At 64.2% G+C, this 14,073-nt stretch overlaps 6 protein-coding genes across 6 annotated transcripts; 4 read left to right on the top strand and 2 right to left on the bottom strand.

Moving 5' to 3' along the window:
- Nucleotides 1-83: 83 nt before the first annotated feature.
- On the top strand, nt 84-317 carry MNEG_7616 (hypothetical protein; the record flags this gene model as incomplete). Its single annotated transcript, XM_014043906.1, has 1 exon — nt 84-317. The coding sequence occupies one exon, from the start codon at nt 84-86 to the stop codon at nt 315-317; it is 234 nt and encodes a 77-aa protein (XP_013899360.1).
- A 591-nt stretch (nt 318-908) lies between these two features.
- MNEG_7617 (putative Meiotic nuclear division protein 1 like protein) lies at nt 909-3,305 on the bottom strand (the record flags this gene model as incomplete). Its single annotated transcript, XM_014043907.1, has 9 exons — nt 909-1,004; nt 1,307-1,387; nt 1,583-1,681; nt 1,895-2,002; nt 2,197-2,224; nt 2,513-2,580; nt 2,784-2,837; nt 3,070-3,156; nt 3,303-3,305. 9 exons carry the CDS (start codon nt 3,303-3,305, stop codon nt 909-911), a joined length of 624 nt encoding a protein of 207 aa, XP_013899361.1.
- Nucleotides 3,306-3,512: 207 nt separating this feature from the next.
- On the top strand, nt 3,513-4,553 carry MNEG_7618 (hypothetical protein; the record flags this gene model as incomplete). Its single annotated transcript, XM_014043908.1, has 1 exon — nt 3,513-4,553. The coding sequence occupies one exon, from the start codon at nt 3,513-3,515 to the stop codon at nt 4,551-4,553; it is 1,041 nt and encodes a 346-aa protein (XP_013899362.1).
- Nucleotides 4,554-5,660: 1,107 nt separating this feature from the next.
- On the top strand, nt 5,661-8,544 carry MNEG_7619 (succinate dehydrogenase (ubiquinone) iron-sulfur protein; the record flags this gene model as incomplete). Its single annotated transcript, XM_014043909.1, has 9 exons — nt 5,661-5,698; nt 5,804-5,866; nt 6,018-6,098; nt 6,591-6,720; nt 7,008-7,087; nt 7,320-7,421; nt 7,792-7,842; nt 8,082-8,184; nt 8,467-8,544. 9 exons carry the CDS (start codon nt 5,661-5,663, stop codon nt 8,542-8,544), a joined length of 726 nt encoding a protein of 241 aa, XP_013899363.1.
- A 363-nt stretch (nt 8,545-8,907) lies between these two features.
- MNEG_7620 (hypothetical protein) lies at nt 8,908-11,503 on the bottom strand (the record flags this gene model as incomplete). Its single annotated transcript, XM_014043910.1, has 7 exons — nt 8,908-8,986; nt 9,202-9,306; nt 9,572-9,935; nt 10,151-10,189; nt 10,428-10,627; nt 10,815-11,162; nt 11,319-11,503. The coding sequence occupies 7 exons, from the start codon at nt 11,501-11,503 to the stop codon at nt 8,908-8,910; spliced, it is 1,320 nt and encodes a 439-aa protein (XP_013899364.1).
- Nucleotides 11,504-11,854: 351 nt separating this feature from the next.
- Nucleotides 11,855-13,916, top strand: MNEG_7621 (hypothetical protein; the record flags this gene model as incomplete). Its single annotated transcript, XM_014043911.1, has 5 exons — nt 11,855-12,264; nt 12,513-12,585; nt 12,788-12,888; nt 12,940-13,023; nt 13,658-13,916. The coding sequence occupies 5 exons, from the start codon at nt 11,855-11,857 to the stop codon at nt 13,914-13,916; spliced, it is 927 nt and encodes a 308-aa protein (XP_013899365.1).
- Between the last annotated feature and the right edge of the window lie 157 nt (nt 13,917-14,073).

Genomic DNA, 14,073 nt, shown 5'->3' on the forward strand with positions numbered 1-14,073 from the left:
CCGCACTCCCTCCCCCCCCCCCAGGCGCCCTCATCCGCGTCGCCCTCGACCAGCTGGCCTGGGCTCCTGCCTTCCTAGCATCCATGATCACCCTCCTCACCGCCATCGACGGCGGCCGCGGCCCGGAGGTCAAGGCCGCACTCAAGTCCGACTGGGCAAGCTCGGTGCGCGCCAACTGGGTGCTCTGGGTGCCGGCCCAGTTTCTCAACTTCCGCTATGTCGCGCCGCAGCACCAGCTGCTGTTCGCCAACGTGACGGCGCTCGCGTGGAACGTCTGGTTCTCGTTCCTCACGCGCCCCAAGGCGGCGGCCGCGTGAGCACGGCGGCGCCGCGTGTGGCTCCTCTGGTGGCTTTTGTTCAGGGGACAGGGGTCCCTGCGCCCTGCGAGGCCCTTGCTGCTGGTGGCCCAATTCGCCTCTGCCAGCACTGCCCTGGCTGCTGGTTGCACCTCACCAGTAAGACTTGACGGCGCGACGCAGCCTGGTCGCACCCCATACCGTGCGCACCAAAGCTGGCGCACCCCTTGACCTGTGACAAGAATCATGCTATCATCTCTTGAAACCACCATCACCCCTTATAATTGTAACCGGTGCCGTCTCTAATCTCTCTCTGATAATGCTGAATGGCATGGCAATCCTTTGCCGTTCACAGTCCAGCATCCATGCCGATACTTTGCATTACACAAACAACATCCAAAACCGGTCAGGGTCTTGATACAGGGGTCATACGTGATATTTTGAGTGTCCACGACTGTCAAGTCAAGAGTCAAGCAGATATGCACACGCGCCCTCAGCCGCGCAAACTCACAACCAGACACACCCAAGTACAGGCTGCAGCAGTCCAGCAGGTCACAGCTGCCCGTGTCCGACCAAGACAGGGTGGCTGCTCGCGCTGACTCATCCTGGTCGTCATTCCAGGTAATCCAGGTTCTCCGTGACACCGTGCTCCTCGAAGAGCGTCCTGACCGCCCCCTCGTTGCCCTCAAATTTCTTCTTGAGCCAGCTCTGGGGAATGGTTGGTTGGCAATGACCAGGTTCTGAGTGGTGATGATGGGTAGATGCTGAGAGTGCTTGTGGGTGGCAGCAGCAAACCACGTGGCTTGAGGCTTGCAAGCAGGTGATGAGCAGTGCTGGAGCGGGGGGTAATTGAGGCGCAGGGAGACAGGTTCATGGCCAGTGGTCAGGTGCAGGCAGGCCAGTTGACGCTGCCACCAAAGCCACATAGCGGCAGCCAGGTATTTGGAGTGTTCCCTGCGAGCACAGCATCCCCCTCCGCTGCAAGCTCATGCTGTAATGCCCCTGCACACCTGCATGGCATACACATTGTCCAGCCACCGGTTGGCCCCCTCCTTGGCCACCTGGGTGGATGTCCTCATCTGAGCCACCAGCTGCCAGGGGGAGCGGGGGCATGGGGGTCGCCGGGCTCGACAAAACAAACTTGGCCAGACATCGCCACGTGCACGCTAGGGATGCAGGCCGAGCAGGCGCCACTGGCCGCATGCGGGCGCCCAGTTGCTTCAAGAGGCGCAGCGGCACGAGCCACAGCAAGTCCAGTGCATATAGTTGCGCCGCCCAGCGCGCACCTCAGGGTCGCTGTCCGCGAAGGCCTGCAGGTCCGCCGCCTGCTGCTGCAGCAGCGCCTGTAGCCGCTTCACCTCCTGCATCAGCTCGGCGCGGTCCCCCTGGGTCAGCAGTGCGCAACGTTCAGATGGTGAATGTCAGGGAGTATTGCCGACTTTGTTTGGGAGGGGCCGCACATTGGGGGGGGGGCGAGTATGCTGCTTCCATGCGTGTGTCGCATGTGCATCCTGGAGAAGCCTGACTGGCTACATCAGCTAGATGTTTTGCATGCAGGACCCATGACGCATCGCTTTGACTGCAGCCGCACGCCTCACCAAGTCTTCCTTCCCGGCCTTGGCACCTTCCACCGCCGCCGCCGCCTCCGCGCGCCGCTTGCGCACCGATGTCAGCGTCTCCTTGGATTTTTGGAGGTCATTCACGACCTGGAAAGCAGAGCGGCGACAGGAAAACATTGCAAGCGCCTTGACCCTTGTCTTGTGTGGTACATGTACCAAGAAGGGTTCGGCTGGGCGCTTGAGTGGATCAATTGCGACATGCACAGCGACGCGCGGGTGCCTGTCCCAACCCGCTGCGTTCGTGCACCGACTTTCAGCTGCATGCTGCGCCCGGCACCCACTTTGGTGGAAGCCTCCGCCGGGAACGACCTGCGGCAGGCAGAGGAGCAATGCAGGACGGCGGCCGGCTTGTCACGATTTGTACCCTGCTCTACTGCATTGAACCAGCACGGCAGGCGCCCACGAGCGCCGCGACAGCCCACAGCCATGCACACGGCATCGAAACGCCCGCTACCTCTGCTGAGCACATGGACGAGTGGCAACCATAAATACCGTACAGTATTGGATGTGATCAAGCCTGGCAAGCAAGCAAGCCCAGCAAGCCCAGTGGCGCTGCCGCTGGCCTTCAATACAGTGGTCGCGGCTGGCGCCACCCACCAGAAGTAGTTTGAGGCGCCGATCCTCTCCTGGTGCACCAGATCGTCATCCACCAGGCTCTGCAGCACCTGGGGGTTGTCATGGGGTAGGTGGGGTTCAACAGATTTCGGAGCGTTGGCGTGCCGGCCGCGTGGCTTGTGACATTCGCTCATCTTGGTTTCCAGCGGCTTTCGGCGCTCGCCAACTCAATAACTGCTGCCGACGTGCTGCTCTGCGTGCCTGGGCGTGACCACAAGTGGCTGCAGCAGGCGGCGGCCTGTGCATTTCGCACCTCTTTCACGCTCTGCAGCACGACACCCCGCTTGCTTGCAATCTTTTCGACGTCCTGCGTGTGTGGATGGCGCCGCATCGTCGTAGCACAGAGCGTCAGCAGCAGCCTGTGCGGTTTCTGTCGGCATAAGCCCTGGCGAGCGCTGCCATGCAGGATTCACTGACTGTAGCTAGGCTGTGCGCCTAATATTTTCCACACTGCATCCCCATGCATGTCCGCAGCGCGCAGCCGGCTCCTGGGGCATGTGTCGGCACTTGATACGGGGGCCCGAGCCGTTTGCCTTCACCTTGAGCACAAACACATCGCCGGCCTCGTGGAACACCTCCAGCACCTTGTCCCGCTTCTCCTCCAGCGACAGGCCGCGCTTTTTGCTCTGCAGCATCGGGATGTAGTGTGGTTGCCAGCAGGAGCATGTTCTTAAGCGCAGCGCGCAGCACGCGTGCTCAGCACAGCGGCCATGGCGGTGCACCGGGTGCTCCAGATGTACGATGGTTGTCTCGAATATCATCGGGGTCTCACCATGGTGCTGACAGGCGAGGCTGGTTTGCGGGGCTCGCGGGAGCACCTGGCTGATGGGCAACCAGTTCAAACGTCAATCGGGTTGTGTTCCGTTGTATGATGTATTCAATCTGCTTGTTCTACAGCACGACAAATACGGTACCAATGTAATAAACGATCCTTTTAGAAACAGTGCGCCAGATCACGCTTTGGCAAGCGGCAGCTGCACCCATGCAGGCCTACACTAGCAGCAGCAGCTTGAACAGGCCGCTGGTATCCAAGTCAGTGGGAGTCAAGTGGGGTGCGCGTCTAGCCCAGAGCACCAGCAGAACATCGCCCGCGCCCGCCAGCGCGCCACCCGACCCCATCAGCGGCGTCGCCGCTGCGTCGACACAGGACGCCGCACCTTCGAGCTCCGCAAGGGCAGCAGCTGCGGCGACAACAGCAACAGCAGCAGCGGCCGCACCCAATGCGTGGCCAGGGTCGTTGTCAGGCTCTGTGCCAGCCCCCTCATCATCAGCAGCTGCAAGCGGTGCGTTGCATGAGCAGCATGACAACCAGTACGCATCTCAGAGGCAGCAAGATGCCAGTTCGGCGCAGCCGCAGGACACACCAGGGGCCGAGAATGGCGAAGAGGCGCTGCAGGGCCCCGGCTTCGATGGCTTGCCATTTGTGCCTTTCCTCCTGCTGCGGGTCGCCCCCCCTGGCGCCCCCGCCCCGCTCGACCTCGCCGCCCCGCCGCAGCAGCTACGGGAGCAGCTGGGGCAGCTGCAGGCGGCGGGCGCGGGCCTCTTTGCCGATTCCCAAGGCGGCCTGGGACAGCAGCGGCGCCGGCATGAGGGTGAGGCAGCGGCGGCCCTGGCGTTTTTGCGCGCGCCCCTGGCGTCGCGCCACGCCGTGGCTGTGCCGCAGCGAGCCGCACGCGCATGGCTGGATGCAGACGACGAGCAGCAAGGAGGCACGGGCGGCGCTGCATGGACGGCTGTGGGTGGCCCGTCAACAGGGGCGACAGGCGGCGAACGCAGCGAAGCGAAGCTCGCGCACCCGGATCCGCAGGGGCAGGCGGTGCCCGGGGCGGCCGCAGCAGCGGCGGCCGCGGGCGGCCACCGGGGGCCCCCTGAGAAGAGCACGGCGTCGATGGCGACGAGTTTGACGGGCGCCACTAGTCACGGCTCGCTGCGCACTGACGCGCAGAGCCCAGACTCGCAGCTGGTGTTGCGGTTACGCCGCCTCAAGCTGCTGCAGCAGCAGGCGGCGGTGCTGTTCGCCTGAATTGGAAAGTTGCGCATGCCTCCAGAACATCCACTTTTCATTCATCTCTCCTGTTCTTGATCCACCTTGCATCAACCCAACGCATAAATGCAGACGTGCATGTAATATCTTTCTCCGTCCCTGCGCATGCCGCAGCTTTATAAACACAACTTGTGAATGCATGGTATGGCTAGCGACGCCGGGGGCGGCAGTTGGCGCACATGTGAGGCAGCAAGACCATCGCGGTGTCGCTGCTAGCCAGTTGGTCCACCGCAAGCCAAGACCGAGGGGCATTCAAAACAGCAGCGTTGCAGGGCTGTTGCTGTCGCAGCGCACCCTGCAGAGCACTCATGATTGGCGCACTCGACAGCACACGTAATCACGGGCAGCAAGCATGACCTGTAGGTGCCGGCGGGACCCATCAACAATAGGTGTGAAACATCAGCGAGTGCCCCCCCAGCAACCGCTGGCGGTTGCACCGCAACCTGGTGAGGAAGCTGGGTCCCGCAGAGGCTCGCCATGTCATCGTGTTGCATTGGCAAAGCTGGAGGCTGCAGAATCCACAGGTCGCACGCTCTTTGTCCTGCTGGCCAGCGGTGCCCCAGGAGTGAGGCATCATCACTGACTATCAGCGGCGACTTCCCAGGGGCGACTTCACTTTGCCTTGCACAGCCCAGACAGTATACGGCGTTATTCTACGTTGAAAAGGTCGACTTGTTGCTTGTCTTGATATAGCATATTCTTATCCTCACAACCACCACCAGGCTGAGTTGTCAAAACTGCAAAACAACGGGAGCAGTCGCACCTGCTGGGCGTGTGCGGGAGCAAAGTAGCTATGATTCGCGGGCTATCGATGCTGGCGGGAGCGCCCCAGTTGTCAGCGCTGTCGAAGGGCTTGCCGCTGATCTCGGCCGGGCTTTCGCAGCAGCTGGCGTTCATCACCACAACCTCCGGGGATGCAGCTACAGCAGCACCAGCATCCACAGCGGTGGGCGGCAAGCCCCCGCTTCTGAAGGAGTTTAAGGTGTACAGGCAAGCGAAAGCGTCCGGCAGTGGCGGCGGCACCACACGCGCTTGCATCAGCTGTTGGGGCCCCCGCGGCATGCTTGCCTTTACAGCAGCGTTCTGATGCGTATGCACAAGACAGCAGGCAGCCTGTACTTGATGTACGTACATACACCTTTGCGTGTCAGGCATGCCCAGCAGCCTGCGTTCGCGGAGTGATTTGCACTCGTTCATGCAACAGATGCTGCTTGGTGCTGCACACTCAGGTGGGACCCAGACACCCCTGACGCCAAGCCCAAGTATGTCTCCTATAAGGTCGACATCAACAGGTGCGGCGGGCCCCGCCTTGCAGCCGCACGCCCCCATCGTCCTCGAACACGGCCGCGCCGCCCCCCGCGCGCGTGCAGTGGCGCGTTCATGCGCGTTGCGACGCCGCCGCCGCGGCACTCCTGACGCAGCGCCTGCCCTGCGATTTCGCAGCTGCGGCCCCATGATGCTGGACGTGCTGTTCAAGATCAAGGACGAGCAGGACCAGACGCTGTCGTTCAGGAGGAGCTGCAGGTCAGGAGTTGGCGCGCGCCTCGGCCCTTGCGTACCGTACGCGCGCGAGCGTGCGTGCATGTGTGCGCACATGTGAACGCGTATGGATGTGCACTAGTGGATTGTTTGAGCATCTGTGGTGATCGGCATTTGTATTGGATTCGAAGGGGGCAGAGCGTCGGACGTCGTTGAATTGCGGTGCAGCTCAGCTTAGCGGCAGCCCACAGACGGCAAAAGCAAAGCCAGTGGTGGCCATAGCTGCACGAGGCCGTGGCCACGGGCAGGGCCTGCGCAGCGAAGGGGGGGTTGCTGACCAACACATTAGGGGTGTGCCACCGCCGCGGTGCGCCTCGGCCTCACCTTGGGTGCAAAGGGCCCGAGCTCTACGGGTTGAATAGCTCCGCCCCCAGCGACGCTTCACGCGGCGACGCCTGCACGTCACCAATAGCATCCCGCCTCAGCCACCGCGAGCCGACGCCGTCGCGCCGCCGTTGCTGCGCTCCTCGTGCGCAGGGAGGGCATCTGCGGGTCGTGTGCGATGAACATCGACGGCACCAACAACCTGGCCTGCCTGGCCAAGGTCGACCGCGACCCCTCAACTCCCTCCAAGATCGCCCCCCTGCCGCACATGTTTGTCGTCAAGGTGCGGCCCCCTGTCGGGCGCACTCGCGTCCGTCCGCTTGTGCGACTCAGCCCCTGCGGACCCACCGACGCGCTGCCGGGGCCCGCGAGGCCGCACGCCACGTTTCCTCGCTGGACGCGGGTGGAGGCTCGCCCATCCGCCGGCGCGGCGTGCGCTGCGGCGGAGCGGCCGCCGGAACCTTGAATCCTGGCACGCGCACACTATCTCGATACTGTCATCACAACAGCAACATTTCAATGCTATTATCACAACAATGTCATGATATCTAATGTTCTTGCCCCCTGCAGGACCTGGTGGTCGACATGTCCAACTTCTACGCGCAGTACAAGAGCATCAAGCCGTACCTGCAGAAGCACCAGCCCAGCGGGTGGGGCGCCGGTGCTAGGGCCCCTTTTTCTATGCAGGCGGGGAAGCCGGTTTTTGGCCCAGCTTCACACCCACTCCACGCTTTCTGCTGCCAGAGCCAATCATCCACCAGGGGACGGCCCAGGTGACTCCCAATGTCTTCTGCACACCCTTCTGAACCACTGTTTCCCCGGCTTGCGTTCGCCTGACCCAACCCTGTGTGTCATCCTGTTGTTTCTTCTGCCCCGCCCCAGGGGCCAGGAGTGGTACCAATCCAAGGAGTCCAGGGCCAAGCTGGACGGCATGTACGAGTGCATCCTGTGCGCCTGCTGCTCCACCTCCTGCCCCTCCTACTGGTGCGCACCCCCTGCCGCCACGTGGCGTGCGGATGCGGGCCGACGCTGCTTTCGCACTGCGCCCGCGTGCGGCGCCGCGCTCGCGGCCCCCCGTGCGCGCAGGCCCGCTCGGTGGGCTTGCACTTGCAAAGGCCAGGGGTGTCCAGTTGTTTTGTGTGACGGGCAGCGCCTCTCGTGCCCGGCACTAGTCTGAGAGCGGGGCCTTGAGAGGACACCAGAGATGACCGCCAAGCCGCCAGGCGCGGGGGGGCCGAGCGGCCGCGCTGACGCTTGCACCTTGAGCGCCCCGGCGCCGCCCATCGTTTATGTCTCACAATCATTAGCATCACCATGACCATTGTCGTCATCATCATCCTGGCGCATCCCGCAGGTGGAACCAAGACAAGTACCTTGGGCCCGCGGTGCTGCTTGCCGCCTACAGGTGCGACAGCCCGCCACGACTGCAGTCCCTTCTTTGTCCGGGCACGGTCCCACGCGGTGACCCTGGCGTGCGTGGCGGTGCTCAAATGCTGGCGTGGCCGTGCAGCCCCAACCGCTGTTCGTTGGGGGAATTGCCGCCTGGATTTGCACCGCGCAGCAACCACCATCTGACTGTTCTCAGGAAATCCGTCGACTCTTTGCTTACGATGTTTGCTTTCGCCCGCCATGCGACGCCGCCAGGTGGGTGATCGACAGCCGCGACGACTTCACCTCTGAGCGGCTGGCGGCGCTGGATGACATGTACAAGCTGTACCGCTGCAAGACCATCATGAACTGCGCACAGGTGGGGAGCACATGTCACGCTCGTGTGTATGTCCGCGTGTGCATGTGGGTATGTGTGTGTGTGTGTATGTGTGTGTTGTGCGAGCGCGTGTACAGGCATATGCTTGCGCAGGAGGCGCCCTGAGGTGTGCGTGCGCGCCTGTCCTGTTTGTTGGGTGTGTGCAAGGGCTTCTTGGGGCTGGGGTGAAAAGGGGGGATTTGTGGGCTGACCCCTCACCCCTTGCCCACCCCGTGGCTGGTGGCTGGGCGCCCTCAGTCACATCTTGCTGCCCGCGCGTCCCAGGTGTGCCCCAAGGGCCTCAACCCCGGAAAGGCGATCGCCAAGCTCAAGCAGAGCCTGCACCAGGGGGCGCCGGTTTGACGCCCTTGACCACCAGCGGGTCTGTTTGACCCGGTCAAACCTTGCGCATGCTTAGGTCAACGCCTCAAATGTTGGTGCTGCCGTGTGCACACATCTGTCCTCGAGCATGAGTCCCACATGTCCTTGCAGCCGAGCCGTGCTCGGCGTGCTGCACGCCCCTCCGTGGCCACAGCACCAGGGGCTGTTGAGACTGTATCGTGCCCTTTTTTCAACTTGTCGCGTTGCTGCGCTTCCGCGCCGCCCAGCTTATTTCTCCTTTTGGGGGAGTCGTGCAACCCCTCCGTGCCCGCTGTAACCCCGTCTATGCTGTGTCAAGGTGTTCATGAATGACAGGCAAAGCGCGCGATTACAGCTGGCCCAGTGCTACAGCAGCAGCTGCAGCGCCGCACGCGCCGCGTCGCGGCCGCTGGCCCACGCGTCGGACGCGCGCGGGCCCAGACACCTGCGGGTGTGGCGGCGCGCGCCGCGTGCGAGCAGCAGGCTCCTTGTGAGGTGCTGGGCAGGGGCTCCATACAAGGCGGCCCCGCAGGCAGGCACAACGCAATCAGCGCGCGCGTGCCGGCCATGGTGTAATGCATACAGCGGGCTGCCCGGCGCGCCCCGCGGCGCTGCCGGGGTGCCGCTTCGCCGGCTGCGAGCCGCGCGGCGCGCGCTCACCAGTCGCCGCAGGCCGCAATGCGGTTGGGCTTGTCAAGCACGAAAGCGCCGCTGCTGCCCTGCAGGCCTTCCACCGGCTGCGGCTTCCGCGGGTTGAGCGGGTAGCTGCGGCGCGGGCGGCGGCGGGGCGCGGGCGGCGGCAGTTGGTCGAGGGGGACCGCCGATCAGGAGAAGGGTCGGCCAGCGGGAGGGGAAGGCGAGACGATGGATGCTGCAGGGCAGCGCAGCGGCTCGCGCAGAGCTGCTGCAAGCCGAAAGCAGGTGTTGCAGCAAGCAGGACGCCGCGTCTTTCCTGCTGCCCTCCCGTGCTTGGATGAAATCGCATCACGGCAGGCACCCACTCGCACCCCATGGCCTGTCCGCCACTCACGCGTTGCTCCAGGCGTGCGCTTCCAAATACAAGACGTCCTCCTCCGTCACGGCGCCCGCGCCCCCGCCGCTGCCGCTGCCGCTGCCGCCGCCGCCGCCCTGCGCCGCCGCCAAGAAGGCCGCAAGCAACTCCCGCGCGACCGCGTCCCGCGGCGCCCCCGCGCGCGCGTTGCTCCAGTCTGGGGCCGCGTGCGCGACCCAGGCCTCCGCGCAGCCGGGCGGCAGCTGCCGGCCGGGTTTCGAGGAGTCGCGGGCCAGCCATGCTATGGCTGCGGCGGGGGCCTCGCTGCCGCTGATGTCGTCGTGGGGTTGGCTGCCGGGAGTTGTGCGGTCGACGGAAACAAGGGCACCATTAAATGGGAGGCCTGCAAATTTCAGATGGAATAGGAGGCGTTGCTAAGCTTGGGAAAATCCACACTAGTGGGGATGGCCGCTGTATCTAGGACGCGGGCAACGCAGAGGTGTGTGGCCCAGGGGACACCGTTGACGGGGCAGAGCGGTTATGTTGCCCGGTGATAGCGGGGCGATCAGCAAGATCGTGCAGGGGTCGACAGGAGCCTGAGGGTGCCAGGCCGCGCACCTATCGGCTTGGCGAGCGCGACCATGAGCGCCCAGCAGACTGGGGGGCCCCACAGTCGGAGTGGGAGGAGTGGAGATAGGGGTGGGTCCTACTGCATTGGCTGTGTTTGTGCGTGGTCCCGCAGGGGAGCTGCAGCAGGGGACGAGACAGACGCCCAAGACCTAAAAGGCGGTTGGCCGCAAATTCGCACAACGCACGCACAAGAAGGTCAGAACATAGCATTCGGCACGCCGGCCGCACATTACACATCAGGTTGTGAGCCTGTGCGGTCACGCACCAGCTTCCCCCACATGCAGGCAGCCGCGCCCCATCTCCCCCGCAGACCCGCCGCCCAGCTCCTCCCCCCGCCCACCGTTGGCGCGTATGTCGGCCGCGTCGCCGGCCGCCGCGTCGCTCACCCCACTCAGCAGGCGGCGCGTTGAGTTGGCGCTCATCGCCGTGACTACGGCGTCAAACTCCAGCCCAGACGCGCGAGCCCTGGCGGCAAAGGGGGGCCGGGCGAGCGCGACGCCGATGCAGTTGGGATTTCTGACCTTGCACGAGCGCCGCCGTGTATGAATGCGGCCTGTGTGAAAATGAGCGTTCCGCATGCAAGTTGGTGTGCCTCTGCCCGCCACGCCGCCAAGAGGCGCGCACAGCCATTGCGCCCAGGCGGGCGCCGCACCTCGCGGCCTCGGCGTCGCCGCCGGCCACCCTTCCGTCGAGCTGCAGCCCCCACTTGCCGCCGGGCCCGCGCCGCAGCGCCGATGCGCGCGTGCCCGTTACAATGTCGGTCCCAGGCCCCGCCACCACGGCCGCCAGCGCGCGCCCGACGGCGCTCATAGTCGGGGTGCCTACGTACAGCGCCTTGGCTGTCGGGTCGTACGGTTTGAACGACGCAGCATCGAGCGCGCCGCTGGGGCCGATGGACACGTCGCCCACGGAGCCGTCAGCGCCCCAGCGAGCAGCCACGCCGGACGCCTCCAGATCTTTGAGCAGTGCCGCGAAGTCGGGCGCCTTTGCTGTCAAATATCTGGGGCGGCAGTTCGGTTTGAGTTCACGCTGTGCAGTTCATCAAGGTATCACGTCCGATCGCACGCTCGGCGCTGCAGGCTCGTCGTCAGCACAACCTCCATGTGGTGTCAGTGGCCCCCTTGCAGTTTTTTTACCAGTAATGCGGCATGCTTACTGCGCTCCGTGGTCGAATGTGATTGGGTGCCCGCCGCTGACGGAGGCGCGCCGCGAGCACACGCGGCCGCCGAGGCCGCGGCCCTGCTCCACCAGCGTCACCTGCACCCCAGCTTCGGACAGCTCTTTGGCAGCTGCCAGGCCAGCAAAACCGCCCCCAATAACAGCGACGCGCTTGGCAGCCATCGTGGCTGTTGCGCGGCGCATAGCAGACTGCCACCGCTGAGGTGCTGGGGCAGGTGCTCTGCGAACCGTTGCGCGCAGCTTCAGCATCGCGCGGCACAAGCAATCGCCGACCGTTCGTGGCAGAGAGAAATTGGCCGCCACAATCGTGGCGACAATGGCTGATACAATCAAATTAGATCATTCCTGATGGAGATCACCACGGCAGTAGTTGAATGCAGAGTTATGTCATCGAGATTGTTGCAACCCTTCAAAATAAATACACGTCAAATCAGTCGCTGCAATTGCACTGCTTACAACTTCAAATGCTCGGCGAGGTAGGGACACAAGGTTAAGCAGTATCAGCAATTTCAAATGGACCAGTCGGACTTGGAGGAGGGTGAGGTGCCCGAGGAGGGCGAGGTGCCAGCCGATGGTGCCGCGGACACCGCGGTTGCAGCGCGCCCAGCCGTTGTGAGTCGAGCTGCTGACGACCCCAAGCGGCAACGAGACCAGCAGCAGCAGAAGCAGACCCTGCAGCCGCCATTGGCTCGTCACCGCAGCGGCAATGATGCCGGCGCGAGGGACGACAGCGGGCATGGCCCAGCGGCCGACAGCGACCGTGACCGTCGCCGCGCGCGAGAGCAGTGGGAGCAGGAACGGGCCGAGCGTGAGCGGCAGCGCGCGGAGCGGGCGGCTAAGGAGAGAGCGCGGCGAGAGCGGGAGACCATTGAAGCGGACCTGACACGGCTCACGGGGCGGCTGTCATTCCAGGAAGTGCGGAGGTATGTGTCTGAATGGTCGTGTGGGTCGCTGTGTGTGCTAGCATGCTCGCACGCCTACGCGAAGCAGCAGATGCATGCATCGACATGCATGGATGGAATTCACGTATGTGCGTGCAGGTGTTGCCAGGCTGAGCAGCGGCCAGGCACTTTAGTGGGGCGGGTAGCTCCTGAACCGCGACAGCCACTTCGCCCACCTGCACCGCTGTCTGATCGTGCAACTTTTCCGCCCCTGCCCCACGACGGCACAGCAACTTTGACGCCTCCTGCGCCAACCTGCACTCGGCTATCAAAACCCTTGACAAGCTGCTGCGCCGCATCAAGGTGCGCGGCTCGCGGCAGGGCCTACCGCTGTTGCTGCAGCCGTGCCAGCAGCGCCCGCACTGATCCTGCAATGGCACCCCGCCGCCGATCTTGTCACAGCAGTGGTCGCACGCCGCACCCTCCCGAGCGCGCCTCGTCGCTGTGTCACCCCTCCCCAACCGCCGCCCTCGGCGACCGCTCTCGGCGCGATCGCCTCGCGCAGCGCGCGAAGCACGACGATGTCGGCCTGTACCCCGCGGCTGCTGAGCTGTCGCGCCGCATACTCGACGGCCTCAAGCACGCGCTGGTGATCTGCGGGACCAGGTGAGGCCGCGGCGGCGTGATGGCCAATAAGCGTCCCTTGTCCGGGGGCAGGGCCAACGGCGGCGGCGCAGGAGAGCGGGGGGTCGGCCGCTCCCGGCGGCCGCTGGGAGAGGACGCCGCGCCGCATGTGTACATGTGTGCGCATGGCGCGCGCGGCGGCCTCGCATGGGGTGCAAGAGGCCACGCCAGGCATCTCACGCCCAAGTGTGGTGATTACGCACGTGCGAGTTCAAGGCACCGTCCACTTCGCCCTGCAGCTACGCAAGGACCGCAGCTCCTGCATGGATTGCAACCCTACCCACGCCTCCCTTTAGAATCTCCCACACGCGCGCGCACACACACACACACACACTTTATGTTGCGCGCGCACATACACAAACACACATGTACAATCACACACACACGCGCAGGCACGCACACACATGCATGCATGCATGCATGCGTGTATGCATGCCTGCGTGTGTATGCGTGCGTGTGTGTGTGAGTGTGTGTGTGTGTGTGAGTGTGTGTGTGTGTGTGTGTGTGTGTGTTTGTGTGATTGCATGCATGCGTGTATGCATGTATGCATGCACGCCGCTCACACATGCACATGCATACAAACACGTACACACACACGCACGCATGCACACACGCACACGCGCACACACGCACACACACACACACACACACACACACACACACACACACACACACACACACTCACACACACACACACACACGCATGCACACCAACACACGCAAGCACATGTGCGTCCCGCTCTCGCCGCAGCTACGGCAAGCTCCACGATCTGGAGTCGGCGCGCGCGCTGATGCGGGTGGCGGTCAACTACCGCCGCAGCGTGTTTGGGGCGGCGCATGCCAGTGAGCTAGAGGACCTCATCCACGACAGCAAGTGGGTGTGGGGGGATCCGTGGCTGGGGGGTAGCGGGACTGCTGCGGCTGCAGGGTCACTGGACGGTCTGGCTGCAGGGCGCGCGGCGCAAGAGGCAGTCTCGAAGCCGGCTGGCGTGCGGCTGACCGGCGCGTGATGAGGTGACGGGCGGGTGACTGTTTGACCCGGGCGCCTCAGGGCGGTTTGCGTGTTGTGCCGCGCGTTGCAGGGAGTTCCGGGGCCTGCTGGAGAGGCAGGGTGCAGAGGCGGGCCAGCAGCAGCAGGAGGCGGCCACATTAGGCCCTGGTGTGGCA

Source organism: Monoraphidium neglectum, assembly GCF_000611645.1.
Source record: "Monoraphidium neglectum strain SAG 48.87 unplaced genomic scaffold scaffold01365, whole genome shotgun sequence".
Taxonomy (NCBI): domain Eukaryota; kingdom Viridiplantae; phylum Chlorophyta; class Chlorophyceae; order Sphaeropleales; family Selenastraceae; genus Monoraphidium; species Monoraphidium neglectum.